This window comes from Rosa chinensis, chromosome 7 (genome assembly GCF_002994745.2).
Source record: "Rosa chinensis cultivar Old Blush chromosome 7, RchiOBHm-V2, whole genome shotgun sequence".
Classification (NCBI taxonomy): domain Eukaryota; kingdom Viridiplantae; phylum Streptophyta; class Magnoliopsida; order Rosales; family Rosaceae; genus Rosa; species Rosa chinensis.
The window spans coordinates 53532503-53547353 of NC_037094.1; the positions used below are offsets into that span (position 1 = coordinate 53532503).

Here is a 14851-nt window from a genome sequence, read left to right on the forward strand (position 1 = left end):
GATGCTACAGTTGGTTTTACTTCTAGGCAAGCCAATAGGGTTGCTCATCGCCTAGCTAGCTATAGTTTTGATTCAAACATCCATCTTGATTGGTTTGATCATGCTCCAAAGTTTTTACTGGATGCCCTCATGTACGATCATAATCGTATTTAGTAATAAAATCTCTTTTCTTAAAAAAAAAAAACAATAGCAGTACACAGAGGCTAGAAGGTCAGAAAGAGAAGAAAAAAAGCAAGAAATCATAACAGTAACATAAACCAAAATGAAACAAAAGTCAAACTATGATAGTTAGAATTTTGGAAGAAAGACTAAAAAATAAGTATGGATGAAAGAAACAAAATAGAAGTGACAAAATTATGTGAAAGAAAGAGACTAGCTACCACCTGGAGATTTTTTTTTTCAAAGGTCAAATAGGATTGTGAATTGTTCAAAATTTGGAGGTCCATTACCGATTTTGGAAGTATGAATAGAATCTAGAAAAAAAAAAAAAAAAACTTTTATTGATTTTATTGAACGATGGGTATTTTGGGAAAATTAAGGAGGTGTAGATAGCATATTGGTATTTTGTAAAAATAAGTTGGAGGTCTATTAAGTGGGGAGGTCCAAATACCAATTTTAGATATATGAATAGAAGCTCCAAAAGAAAAAAGAGACCAAAACTGAAAACCGTGTGAGGTGGAATGAAAATTTTCACTTGTGTATTCAGTTCCTCCCTCTGGTTGTCGCTAAGTTATTCTCCAGTTCTTCTTCCTTCAATTCCTTTCATTGCAGTCATCTTATCTTACTTGTGTATTCAGTTCCTCCCTCCGGCTTTCCCCATCTAATCTTACAAGCTTTGTTTTGTGATTCGCCCCAAAGGGCGAGAAATTTCTTTTCTTTTCTGATCAATTCTCTCTTGATTGGTTTAATGGGTTTGTTGATTATGCATTTTTAGTTTTTGGATAATGGTGATTGAACCCATTATTTTCTCTTTTCGTTTGGATAATGTTTAGCCCAATCTAAGATTCCCAGGCACTGGAAATTCTAGTAATTGGGACTCTGGGAGGAAGTTTGATCACAATCGGGTGTTGTAGGTCTCCAAATTCTGTGTATCAGACCAAAGTTCTGAGAAATCTGTTATTGCAATGGTCTTGAGTAAGTTTCAACTTATCTAGCAATCTTATGCAACAACCTTGTCAAATTAGATCTCCTAACCATTTCTTAACCTATATCGACAATTGAGGGGAGTATTGTTATTTTTTCTTTTAGGGGGACAAGGTTTTGTTATTAGGGTTTTTGTCTATTTACTCCATTTTTAGAGATTTTTTTCCCACTTACCCCATTAAGTTTTTTTAATTCCCTCTTACCCAAAACACTCAAAGGAGGACTTCCCTAATACCCCATTAAGATTTTTTTTAATACCATTTTACCCTCACCTTTGTTACTTAGAGAGAGAGAGAAACCATAGGGGACTTTGCCAGAGCCCAGTCACCGGCCGTCGGATTTCAGTCACCGGTCGCCAGATTCCGGCCAACTTTCGCAAGATTCCTGTCACAGGCAGCCGCCTACCGGACTTTTATGAAAACCTCACCGGAAAGGTTTATTGCCGCCAATAGATATCTATTGCCCAATAGACATCTATTGTAACGTCCCGAACCTAAATCCACGTGTTTACTAGTCATTTGGACGGTAAACGACCTTTGCTTTCACTTTTACTTTCGGTTTAGTACTTTTAGTGGCCCTAAAAGTTGACTTTTTGTTCGGGTCAAAATTTGAGAAAAAGTTCTTTTTGGAAGTTGTAGAAGACGTTAAACCGAGCGCGTGCATATGTGGTACGTAAAAATCGGACTTCGTATGTGAGAGTTATGACCAAAATTGTAAAGTTACTGTTCATGGTAACTTTTGATAAAAATGGAAAGTTACCCGGGTAGGTTTCCATTTCCGGAAACCACCCCAGCTCTTTCTCTCACCTCTCCCCCGAGCTCTCTCTTCTCCGGTTCGGCCTCCTCCTTTCCCCCTCCGATTTCCGGCGATTCCGGCCACCACAGGGCGTGCCACCGGTCACCAGAGGAGCGCCTCCTCCCTCCGAGCACCCCAGCAGCCTTGGTTTTCCATGATTTGGCCGGAAAACCACGGATCGAAGCCTAAACCACTCCGGCTGCAGTTTGGGACTTCTGCCGATTCCCGGCGATTTCGGCCACCTCCGGTCCCCATTTCTTCGTCGAAGGTTTGGTTTTTACCACTGATCATTTCCCCTATGGTCTTGTAACGCGATTTGAAGTGTAGAGGCCGGATCGAATTAGGGTTCTTGAAATTTTCTGGGTTTGTGTTCTTGGATTGATTTCGACTGTTTCTAGTTGTTATTTGGAATTGTTGTAGTTATGAAGTTGAATCAGTGTGTTGAGAAGGTGCTACTGCCAAATTTTGGTGGCCATCGGAGATGGTGGCGGCGGCGCCGCCACTGTGGGCGGCGGTAGCGGCGGCTAGGGTAGTTTATAAATTTCAATTTTTAGCTAATTAAATTCTATAATTATCATAGAGCTTATATGTGAAGTTTGGTGAATTTTGGAGGAGTTTGGAATTGTTTGTGAATGGTTGAAGTTTGGAGTTTTGTGGTGGAATTATGGGAAATCCGACGGTCGGATTTCCCTCGTTTTCATTATGGAATATGTAAATTGAGGAATTGGAATTGTGGAAGAGATTTGAGTTGAATTTGAGAAGTATTGGAGATAGGGATTTTCGGATTTCGTTTAAGTTCGTAATTATTTTATCGGATTACCGTTTATGGAAATATAATTGTGTACAGGGCAATGTCGCGAGCTACGGTTAGATGAAGGAACTCGTTTGCGTGGTTGCCAATAGTACTGTGAGTGGACGTTTGTTTTAAATAAGTGATGCATGCATTTATTTATTAAAGCATGTTTTATTTTATTAACATATTATTTTTCCGAGCATATAAAGATAATTGCGAATTATCTCATGGTTTACTTTTAAATAATTATTCTAATGAAGTATTTATGTTTGGTTACCGGTTGTGAGTTTTGGTTATGAAGATGTTATGCTCGGAATCGAAATTATAAATGATGTTGATTTTCGACGAATTGATTTTCGATGTGATTTTCGAGATTTATACTGTTTATATTATTTTTATAATCGTCGATTTGAGATTTCTGAAAGATTTTCGAAATGGGATTTCGATGGAATAAATTCTTGTTTATTTACTCGATTTTTGGCATTGGGAATGCCTCATTGACAATCTACTTATTTCTTTAGCGTGTGGGACACGCTGTTAATTTATACGACTCTTTGAGTATTTCCGGGTACGGTTGGGAATCGTACCCGTGTTGTCTTTATACGTGGGACATGGGGAAGCTTTATTGATTTATCGGTTTTTAACCACCATACCCAGGGTCGTTATATATATATCATATTACTGGCTAGCCTATTAGTACTCCTCCCTACTTACTATGTGTTCGTAGGTGAGTAGAGGAGAGCATGGGATGCTCTAGAGTGTGGGACACTCCGACCCGAGCCAATAAGGCTCCCTTCTTTTGTATGGTGAAACTTCTTCCCCATATTTTATCGTTGCTTGACTAGCGGGGCTAGTCCTATTTTCACTGTAGCCAGCGGGGCTGGTCGTATTTTCTTGAGAAATGAGATTTCGGTTTTACGATATAGTTTCGAATGTGGTGACTAGCGAGGCTAGTCGATTTATCGTTTTGGAAATTCTTGGATTTAAAGCTAAATGTATTTTTCTAATTGTTGCATGCATCGGTTATTAAAGAGAATAAATGTGGGAAAGTATGAAATCCTTTTTCCTTTAAATTGTTTATTTTTGTCCACTCACGCTAACGTTTTCCGTCTACTTTCCCCTGGGCCTTTCGGTTTCTAATGCCCAGTTTGCAGGCGAATTAGTGGAGGTCGGGCGTACATGACATTTGAGGCATAGTTGTCACTACTTCCGCAGTGTAGGATCACTTGATCCTTTACTCTTCTGTTATATCCCTGTGTATAGTAGTATTGCTCTGCATAACCTTGGGATTAGTATTTTTTGAGTTTTGTGTTTTGTAAAAGAGGAGTTGTTGGTAATTGGGAGCAGGGTGGCTCCAGGAGTATAAGGTTGGTTTGCTTGTAGTGTTTTGTGTGTTTTACAGGTTTCGGGTAGTCCATTTTAGAGGTGACTCTGCCGAATTTTTGGTAGAGTTATCCCTAAGGTGGGCCCCACAGGGCCACCTCGGATTTCAGGGTGAAATTCGGGGCGGGTCCTGTCATCTATTGCCCCCTAATAGAGGGGCAATAGACCTCTATTGCTCCCCAATAGACGTCTATTGCCTCAATAGTTTATTGCTCCTTAATAGATGTGTATTGCCCCCAATAGACGTCTATCAGCCATGTATTGCCCCCCAATGGACGTCTATTGCCCCCTAATAGGACTTTCAGTCGCCAGAATGGGAACTAATCTCCCTAAATTTAGACAAATAAACTTCGATTACATAAAAAAAAAAAAAAAGATTACATCAATTCAAAATGTCTATTACCCCCCAATAGACATTTATTGCCCCATAATCTCCCCAATAGATTTTTAACAAGCCTCTATTGCCCCAATAGAACCTTTTTTTTTTTTCATTTTTCTTTCATTCTGAGCTTCTGAACCAATTTACCACACAAAAAAAACAGAAAAAAGAAGAAGCAAGAATTTGATTTGGGCACCCCTCAATCTTCCGCAATCTTCTTCTCTCGATCTATTAGGCCAAACAAAGCCTTAATACTTGTACATAACCGCTCAACTGGATAACCATGGATTCCGGTAACAAGCTAAATCATCGTCTTCGGAGCAGGATCGCTGTATCTATCACGGCGAACCTGACGACTCGTCAGCAACCCGTCGTGGCCGTCGGGAAGAGGTTGACCAACATCGAACTCGTGTCCGCCGAACCCCAATAACAGAGGGCTGACGACCACCAGAGATCTGAAACCGTCGAACCCCAAGCTAAATCATTAGTCACCAGTGTTTGGATGTGATGAGAATTAATGTGGAAAGGCAAGTCCTAGTTGGACTTGGTTAGTCTTCCTAATTGGACATGGTTGATGTCAAAGTTTATTCCTATCAGGAATAGGATCTTTTCTCCTGTACAAGAAGGTTTGGTTTTCCTACTACCAATTGGATTATAATTGGGGTGCCTATATATAGAGGGCATGGGTAGTAAACCAAGGCATGGTCGGTGCATGCGATCATCAACAAGAGAGTGTATATCTCTTGGGTAAGGGAGCAGAAATGTCAAGAGTGAATACAGCTCTTGGGTGAGAGTGAGTTCTTGGGAAATTCTATGAGTGTGGGTGTACAAGGGTTATGGGTTTGGGTTATGGTGGTTTAGCTCAATTGTATCTTGTATTGTAATTATTCTCATAGTGAAGAACATGTATCTCTAGGGAGGACGTAGGCATAGATTTATGCTTAACCTTGTTAAATCTCAGTGTTCTCTTGTTGCTTGTCTTGTAGTTTATTACTTTTCTATCGGTCTACTCTGTGAGCCTTGACCGGAGGGATTCTAATTTCCTTAACAACCGGTCCATCAGAAGCTAAACCGCCATCGACAGCTCCGCTCAGACCCAAGCTACAGCCACACTCGCAGTTCTCAATAATTCAAGCTTCAATTAAGTAGCTGAAACATCAATTCTACAATGCCAACCCAAAATAATAACAGAGCTTCCCTAATTACAACAAAACCAATCCATGTCACAATCAAATTAATCGCAGTCATACACAGATAAGATCATGACTTAATCAAAGGCGGAGGAGGTCACCGCCGGAGCTAGAGAATCTGGTGTAGAAGACGCGGAGGTCGGCGTCGCAGACTTCGAATGCGGGGCGGAGATCGGAGGATTAGGACGTAGAGGTCAAGGTCGTCGACGTTGTCCTCATCAGCGTCGCTAGGAGAGAGAGAGACGCGTCGTTGTTTGAGAGAGATCGGAGATTGAGGTTAGAAATAAGATTGAGTGGCAGTGCATAATTGTTTAATTAATCGAAGGCTAAAAGTGTCTTTTACGTCTAAATTGTGTGAGTGGGAATGAAAATTTGTTAGTGAGGTGAGTGCAAGGTTTCAAATTTCGGTTTCGGTTTCGATTTCGGTACTTCAAATTTAAAGAAATTTCGGAGAAAGTTTCGATTTCGGTGGAAATTTCGGTTAAAAATAAAGAAATCACATTAATTGCATGTATAAAATGATATTTTTGAATGAAACTTTTACATAGACTAAACTAACCTATAATAAACCTATTTACAATGTAAACTCTCTAAAATTATACATAAATAATAGAATTGTGATATTTAATATGGACGAGACGACGAGTAATTAACTAAAACTGTAGTAAGTTGCTAAACACTATCTATAATTCTATATGTAATTATAAATGTTCTGTATATTGATAATGTGAATGTGATTTACTTTTTTTTTTATGGCTGGAACCCAGTCGGAGACTTGGCCATCACGCCTTTTTCACTAATAATTAGAAAAATTCAAACTTTGTTGTGAGAAAACTGAACTCCAAGCCTACGAAAAAGTTAAAAGACATCATTATGGTCATGGTGGTCAAAAAGCCACGCACTAAAAAAATACTAGTAAAAACTAAAAAGAACAGTAAAGCCTTCAACATACCTTCTTAATTAATAATTATATGGTGGATGATACACATGATAGAAAGAGAGTTTCTGTGTTATGAAGGAGGATTGAAAAAAAAAAAAAAATCAAAATTTCAGATTTTGTCAGCGAAAAGTCGAAAACTGTGAAATACGAATTTAACAGAAATTTCAGAGAAATTTCGGACAAAATTTCGGTTTGAATATTTAAATATATTTTGTGTGTGTAGATATTTCGGAAATTTAGAATTTCGCGGAAATGTACGGAAAATTTCGGTAAATTTCGGAAAACTCCTAACGGAAATGATATAGCATATGAATTTCGTTTCGGTACTTCAAATTTACGGAAATTTTGACGGAAATTTCGGCAGTTTCGGAGAAACTTAAAACCTTGGGTGAGTGAGAATGATTGGGCTGAAATTTGGGCATTGGGTCAAGGACCCTTGTTATTATATGAAGCATATAATGGAGTTATTTACTGAACATCATCTCACCCAAATATTTGTAGCTCTGCCAAAAATGATCATAAACCTACAAAGTGATTTGTTTTATTTTATTTTATTTTATTTTTAACATCCGTGTCCATTTACCTCATTATACAAAGCCATAGTAGTTTCATTCCAAAATTTACCAAACACGCCACACGATTTTATTGATCGAATTAATATTGAAGATACTATAACACTCAATTGAGGTATATGACCACTGATTATTATTAAAAGCTAAGTTTTTTCACAGCTGTGTATTCTCACAGCAATACCAAACTAAGTTGTAGTCTATTGATGTACCGTTAACGAACCCCATTTCTTCATATGTACTTATTTCATTTTCAAGTAAGTAAACACGTTAATTTTCATTTTCTTTTCACCAATATATGCATGTCTTTTCTTTAGCCTTTAGATTAACATTGATGAGGTGGCAGCAGTACGATAGCATGATAGACTTTCGGGTGAAAACGCCCACCCCTACTATTACATTATCTAACTATCTGATTGTTGGATTTCTTTGTTTCCACTTCAATTCTCATGAACTCTAGTTTCATAGACTCGATAGCATGGTAGACTTTTTTTTCTTTTTTCTTTTTTGTTGTTGTTGTAATACAATAGCAGTACACAGATGCCAGAAGGTCAGAAAGAGAAAAACAAAGCAAGAAAGCATAACAGTAATAGAAACCAAACTGAAACAAAAGTCAAACTATGATAGTTAGAATTTTGGAAGAAAGACTAAAAAATAAGTATGGATGAAAGAAACAAAAAAGAAGTGACAAAATTATGTGAAAGAAAGAGACTAGATACCACCTGGAGATTTTTTTTTTTTTTTTCAAAGGTAAAATAGGATTGTGAATTGTTCAAAATTTGAAGGAGATCCATTACCGATTTTGGAAGTATGAATAGAATCTAGAAAAAAAAAACTTTTATTGATTTTATTGGACGATGGGTATTTTGGAAAAATTAGGGAGGTGTTTGATAGCATATTGGTATTTTGTAAAAATAAGTTGGAGGTCTATTAAGTGGGGAGGTCCAAATACCAATTTTAGAGATATGAATAGAAGTTCCCAAAGAAAAAAGAGACCAAAACTGAAAATCTTGTCAGGTGGAATGAAATTTTTCACTTGTGTATTCAGTTCCTCCTTCTGGTTGTCGCTAAGTTATTCTCCAGTTCTTCTTCCTGCAATTCCTTTTATTGCAGTCATCTTCTTCGGCTTTCCCCATCCAATCTTAGAGGCTTTGTTTTCTGATTCGCTCCAAAGGGCGAGGAATTTCTTTTCTTTTCTGATCAATTGTCTCTTGATTGGTTTAATGGGTTTGTTGATTATGCATTTTTAGTTTTTGGATAATGGTGATTGAACCAATTATTTTCTCTTTTCGTTTGGATAATGTTTAACCCAATCTAAGATTCCCAGGCACTGGAAATTCTAGTAACTGGGACTCTGGGAGGAAGTTTGATCACAACCGGGTGCTGTAGGTCTCCAAATTGTGTATCAGATCAAAGTTTTGAGAAATCTGTTATTGCAAAGGTCTTGAGTAAGTTTCAACTTATCTAGCAATCTGATGCAGCTACCTAGTCAAATTAGATCTACTAACCATTTCTTCACCTATATCGACAATTGAGGGAAGTATTGTTATTTTTTCTTTTGGGCGGACAAGGTTTTGTTATTATACGAAGCATATAATGGAGTTATTAACCGAGCATCATCTCACCCAAATATTTGTAGCCTCTAAAAACGATCGTAAACCTAAAAAATGATTTTTTATTTATTTTTAACATCCATGTCCATTTACCTCATTATACAAAGCCATAGCAGTTTCATTCCAAAATTTACCAAACACGCCACACGATTTTATTGATCGAATTAATTTTAAAGATATAGTTTACGAAACACTCAATTGAGGTATATGACAGCTGATTATTTTAAACGTTAAGTTTTTTCACAGCTGTGTATTCTCACAGTAATACCAAACTAAGCTGTAGTCTATTGATGTACCGTTAACGAACCCCATTTCTTCATATGTACTTATTTCATTTTCAAGTAAGTAAACACGTTAATTTTCATTTTCTTTTCACTAACATATGCATGTCCTTTCTTCAGCGTTTGGATTAACATTGATGAGGTGGCAGCAGTACGATGACCACTCGAGTACTGAAACGTATAAATGGCCGGAACTGAGGTAGCTCCAAACTGGAAGTGAAATCCCCCTTCCTCAGTCCACAAAGCTCTCTGATTCATTGTCCTATCACCACTCGTACATGCTCCGTCTCAGTTTTAATTCAAAGAAATTTACAAGAGGATGAAGGAGGCTTTGGATTTTGTACTGTCCATGGAATTCTGGAGAATGGGCCTGCTATGGACTCTCAGCCTTCTCATCCCTTACTGGAACCTCCTTTTCGCCTCGACTACTCCTCCTTCCAGATCATCACCTCCCTCATTTCAATCCTCTGCATCGTCACCGGTGTAAGTAAACCCTATATCATTTGTTTTTCTTCAATTTGATTATTTCGGATATAACATGTAGAAATTTGCAGGTTACTTCTTGATTGGGTGCTGCGGCGGCCATGCTCTCTCCGCTCATGGCTTCTTTGTGGTTCTTGGTAATCATATTATTTGATTTAATCACTTTTTTCATAATTTATATAAATTAAGATGCATTTTGTATGTATATAGCTCATAATCAAATCCTGTATGCAGTTGAACGCTTATCTCACTTGTTAGAAAAGGTAGCTAATCTCCTCGACTCTAAAATGTCCTTTTGGTTTTCTAAGATGTGAAAATTTGCTTGAAACAATTTATTGATGTTTTTTTTTTTTTTTTGACAAAGACGATGATGGAAATTAAGAGGAAGAATGAGAGTGCGCATCTGAAAGCCTTCGAGGTTGATCTCTCATCATTCCAGTCGATTCTTCAGTTTAAAGCCTCCCTACAGCAGTGGCTTTCCCACTTGCAAATGCACCCTTCAATCCAACTCCTAATTAACGATGCTGGAATATTTGCTGCATCGTCTACATGCACCTCCGAAGTCTATGATCGGTAATGACTTTATTTATCTTTTATCTGTGTTCTGCTTTAGGAATGTAGCCTTGTTTGATGGCTACAAATTACTTGAATACATTTTCTCGAGTAAACTATTGTCACCACTTCTCAGAAACAGTCCAGTTTCTTCCCGTATAGTGAATGTCACATCTTTCACACATGGAAGTGGTGAGTAAGAATCTTTCTAATATTTGATATTGTTCTGGATATGGCTTAATTCAAGTAGAGTTTGGTTTTAAAAAGTGGCTTTGTCCTGTACTTTATTGATCTGTTCTATGAATTTGGCAGATCAAAAGGAAACCCATATGCTCATGTCTACGAGTATTCCAAATGTAAGCTCCTGATGTCATTATTATTGAAAATATCCTATTGCTATTCCAATTTCAATGTGCTCCATGTGTTGACATTGTTCCTACTGCGCTTCTCCTATGAGCTTCATCACCAACTTGGCTTGATGGACATATCTTGTCATGTCTCCATTATTTTTGTGTTTACAAGCTTTTTTACCAGAAAGGAAGAGTTGTGCAGAATTCTTTTCTAGGATCATGCATTAGATGTTATTTTCAAAATCTCTTGTTCAATACGGTTTTGTTTGGTTTTGAAGTGCTGTGGATTCTAGTGTTGTTGAAACCAACATCAAGTGAGAAGTTCCTCCATGCTTATCCAGTTTAGCTTTCAAAGTTTTGAGACTTCTGTGCCTCTTGCAGTCACCTGAAGTTGGAATTAGCTCCATTCTTGTCGCAGCACTTGCTTCACCAGTAAGCTTATACTAATCCTACACTTATGCAGCTTTTTTATGTGTTGTGAATGTCAGTGATGGTTTGTTTTGTCTGCCCCAAACTTAATAAGAAGTTCTATGCCAAAGGATCTCATTAACGCTCCCTTGGACATTTTATAGGTTGTAGCTAATGTTCTTATCTTGATGCCAATATGTCTTTTCTTATGCAATGAGTTATAATAATATATGGAACATATGTTTAGTAGTTCATCTGGAAAAGGGGTGTAAGGTTAACTGAACTGTAAAGACTGATTATTTCTCATAAGATATCTTGGAGATTGAAATTTCCCTAGTTAAGAATTGCTATTTTTAATGTCTCATTGTATTTGTTGGTGCGAACAGCGTTTCGAGTAAGGCTTCTCAGGTTGCTGGATAATTGATGCATATATTCATTAAGTTTCCAAATAGTGCATTATGGCATAATCGTTTCCAAACCATCTTGGTTTAATATTTTTCTGTTGCTTATAAAGAAGAATATTTATAGTAACTGCGGTGGAGTGCATTGTTAATTTAGTCACTGCATATAACTAGAAATCCATTGGGTATCGTTCAGCATAGTGCTTAACAAATCCATTGGGAATGAAAAAGCATAATCTAATGTGTCTTGAACTAAATGTTATACATCTTTCCTTCTTCCCTCACTCTTGAAATGGAGGACTACAGTGAAATCTCACAATTCAAATCATTGAAAGATTCCTCATCTGATCCACTGTCTGTTGATATTAGGAACATCTGGAGTTTACTTTTTTGGTGGAAAGGGCCAGACTTTCAGCTCTTCTATGCTTTCATATGATGCTAAACTTGCAAAGGAACTTTGGAATACATCGTCTGATCTATTCTTAGAGTCACAGCTTGCTTTCAAGGAAACCTCTACTTCTGTATCAAATTGTGTATCATAGGTAAGAAGCAGTTTACATATAAATGGATGTGTCAATTATAAGGTGTTTGAGTTGATTGATGACCTGTTCATTGTTATGCCTGGCTTATGGAGTATAGCAGCATGGTATAACTTAGGCAACCATGGTATAACTTTATAGAGTGGATAGCTGACCAGTAGCAGGCAAACATATCTCAAAAATTACAAAGAATTTATATTTGGATGTAGCTCATTGAAGGAAAGGAACCATATGAATTTTAGAAATGTGATTAGTCCTGCAAAAGTCGTACTCATACCTATGTCTATTATTACCCCCAGTGGGAGCTGATTTTGCTCCTTCAAGCTTAAACCATAATCTTTCACTTATTCATAAGTGGCATCCCCCTTACGAAAGTTAGCTTTTTGTCGATTGTAGTTTGGTTTGTGTGCTCCGACATGACAGACTTGAACTGAATCCTACCTGTTAAATGCACCCATGTTTGAACAAATAAAATTCAATCAGATAAATGAACCCATGTTTGAACAGATTAAACACTATCATGTCTTCTGATACACAAAATTAGCAATCCTTTCCGCTACACCCGGTTTTGTGCACCTGCGAGTTTTGAAATCTGTTCGTTTTATTTTATACTAGCAGCATGCCAGCAAGAAAGTGATATTGTGAGATTAATGAAAAATTGGGGTTGTGGGAAAAAGGCCAGAACCCTTTGGGGTTGTGGGGTGCTAGCTGTACTTTGGGTGGTCTGGATGGAAAGAAATAAAAGATTATTTGAAAACTATGGAGGGGTAGAGAGGGAAGACCTGTGGGAGAGAGTCAAGTTCTGGGCATCCTTATGGGTTTCTATTTCTAAGGAATTCAAGGATTATAATCTTTCTTCCATTATTCTTAACTGGCAAGCAGCTGTAATATAAGCCCCTAAGTTTGATTAGTATTATTAGATGAGATGCTAAGCTATAGCCCTAGCTGCCCTCTTTAGATCTATAAAGCGGACTCCTAGTCCGTCTCCTTGTATCTCGATTTTTGCTTTTTCAATAAAAAGCTGTTTCTTTTCAAAAAAAAAAATGAAAAATTGGTTGACTAAAAAAAATAGTTTTTTTTCTTTTTTTTCTTTTTCTGAATGTAGAATAGTGGTGAGTTGGTGATTTTTTTAATTTTACACTTTTGTAGTTATGTTTTTAAATTTATATTTTTGTCGATTCATATTTTATTGACTTAATTTGATAATTATGTTATATAAGGTATTTTTGATAATCTAAATTTTAAGGAAGCTTTTGACACCAAAGAAATATTTAGCTTTATATATAGAGATATGAGGCCTTGACCTTATAGTCCAATCAGTCATAATACAACTATCCTATTCATTCACGATGCATGAGGCCCTTGCATAATTGTAGTGGCAATAATGCAAGTTGAAAGTGTCATCACTACTCTTCCTCAAGTTTCTAAGACTGAGTCATATACATCACAAAGTTAAACACGAGTTTGAGTCATGTCCGACCAAGTGGTGGTGGTAGTTGTTGCATCACTCAATTCATGCAGTGTCTCAGAGAATCCAATGCTCCAATTTTGTTTCACATACATGGTTAAATTAATTAGTCAATTACTGCTCTTTAATCTTGATTGTCTGAAATCAGTGCATGATTCCCTTTCTAGGTTGTAATTTTTCCTATAAACGCCATCTTCTTGAATTTGTTTTGTCCAATCATTTTTCCTCCCCAGTCCCTACAATAATTGATCCCAGTTACTGGACAAATAATTGAGGCAGCATCTTTATATCGAGTACTCCCTATCTCATTAGCTTGAAAATTACCTTGCATTATTTGGTACCATGTGATGTGGTACTGATTGATGAGGCTGAGGGCCAAAATGTTAGATAAGTCCAAACAGCAGGATCATATTTATATAAATCAATTCATTGAACTTGCACAGAAATTAAGGCATTACAAAACCGGGTCACAGCAGCATCTGTCATAAGCACTAGTGAATAAAATAGCAAGTCATTGATGTATAATATTACTTGACCAAGTCGGTTGGAATGACGAGCATGATAATATGAGGTTGGTTCATGCTCAAGTAAGTTCCAGTGCTTGGCTTGTCATACCTAGAATAAGAATTTGATCCATGATCATGAGTCATATTATCAAAAAAGGGGTTAAATAATAGTCACCAAGATAATAATGAGTCTAATAGAAGCTGGAGATGCTGTAGCCTTTTTTGAGGAGATATCCTAAACCTGAGGTGCAGAGGCCTTTTTTTTCTTTTTTAATTTTTTTTTATTAGGAATTTGTTCATGTTGAAGACTTGAAGCTGCTCATCCTACATTGATTGATGTGCATTTAGTCTAAGAACTGGGACTATTTGGAAGTAGTAATTCCATATCTAAGGATATAATGTAGTTTGAGATAAGCCATAAAAAATAGCACTATTGTAATTTTGAAATAGAAGGGGAAAAATCAGGAAGAAGAAAAGAATGATTTTTAGATCATTTCTTGCACTATTGCATATATTATTTCAAATCTCTCTCCAATGTATTGAATTTAGTACATTCATTTGCAACCTAGTGTTTTACATTTTGGTTTAACTAGTATACCAATTGTTGTCAAATTTCAATCTTTTCGTTAAAAACTCCCTTGAGCAATTTTATTCTCTTAACTATAGGTTGATAGCTATGTGAAGATATTTCCAAAAGTTGCACATGGTTGGGCTGTGAGGTACGATGTTTATGATGCTGCTTCGAGTGCAGAGGAAGCTCATAATGACATGTTGCAGTGGTTTGCTAAGCATGTAAAGTAATTAAATATTTATCTGCTCCTCATTCTGTTTCTGATGAGATCTATATGGATTCTTAAATGGTAGAATAATTCTTGGAACTCTGATCGGTTAAACAGCGACAAGCGTGGCTCGTGGCCCACCATTGTACCGATACTGTCCCAACTTAACCACCCGATAAGTGTTAGGTTTTAATCACAAAAGACCTCGGTTCAATTGGGTGAGATCCACCCACTTATAAGTTATATTTTATTTATCACTTTTCCAATGCGGGATCTTTC

General features: G+C 37.0%; 1 protein-coding gene across 6 annotated transcripts; it reads left to right on the top strand.

The window, feature by feature from the left end:
• The first annotated feature begins 9214 nt into the window (after positions 1 to 9214).
• LOC112179438 lies at positions 9215 to 14781 on the top strand. Of its 6 annotated transcripts, XR_002927760.2 has the most exons (9): positions 9215 to 9569; positions 9641 to 9706; positions 9780 to 9832; positions 9934 to 10142; positions 10258 to 10313; positions 10434 to 10477; positions 10853 to 10903; positions 11650 to 11822; positions 14460 to 14781. XR_002927760.2 is itself a non-coding variant. In XM_040510184.1 (8 exons), the coding sequence occupies exons 4-8, from the start codon at positions 9937 to 9939 to the stop codon at positions 11764 to 11766; spliced, it is 474 nt and encodes a 157-aa protein (XP_040366118.1). In that variant the 5' UTR covers positions 9215 to 9569; positions 9641 to 9706; positions 9780 to 9832; positions 9934 to 9936; the 3' UTR covers positions 11767 to 12161. The 6 variants fall into 6 exon arrangements, 1 of the variants encoding a protein (XP_040366118.1); XM_040510184.1 differs by lacking the exon at positions 14460 to 14781 and having other exon boundaries at positions 11650 to 12161; XR_005802876.1 differs by lacking the exon at positions 14460 to 14781 and having other exon boundaries at positions 9934 to 10313; positions 10750 to 10903; positions 11650 to 12162.
• The last annotated feature ends 70 nt before the right edge of the window (positions 14782 to 14851 follow it).

Bases quoted from the DNA above. Each gene is read 5' to 3' on its own strand.
- LOC112179438 (XM_040510184.1), top strand. From the start codon at position 9,937: ATGATGGAAATTAAGAGGAAGAATGAGAGTGCGCATCTGAAAGCCTTC. The intron at 10,314-10,433 runs GTGAGTAAGAAT...TGAATTTGGCAG, and splicing joins ATCTTTCACACATGGAAGTG to ATCAAAAGGAAACCCATATG. The intron at 10,904-11,649 runs GTAAGCTTATAC...TGTTGATATTAG, and splicing joins TCGCAGCACTTGCTTCACCA to GAACATCTGGAGTTTACTTT.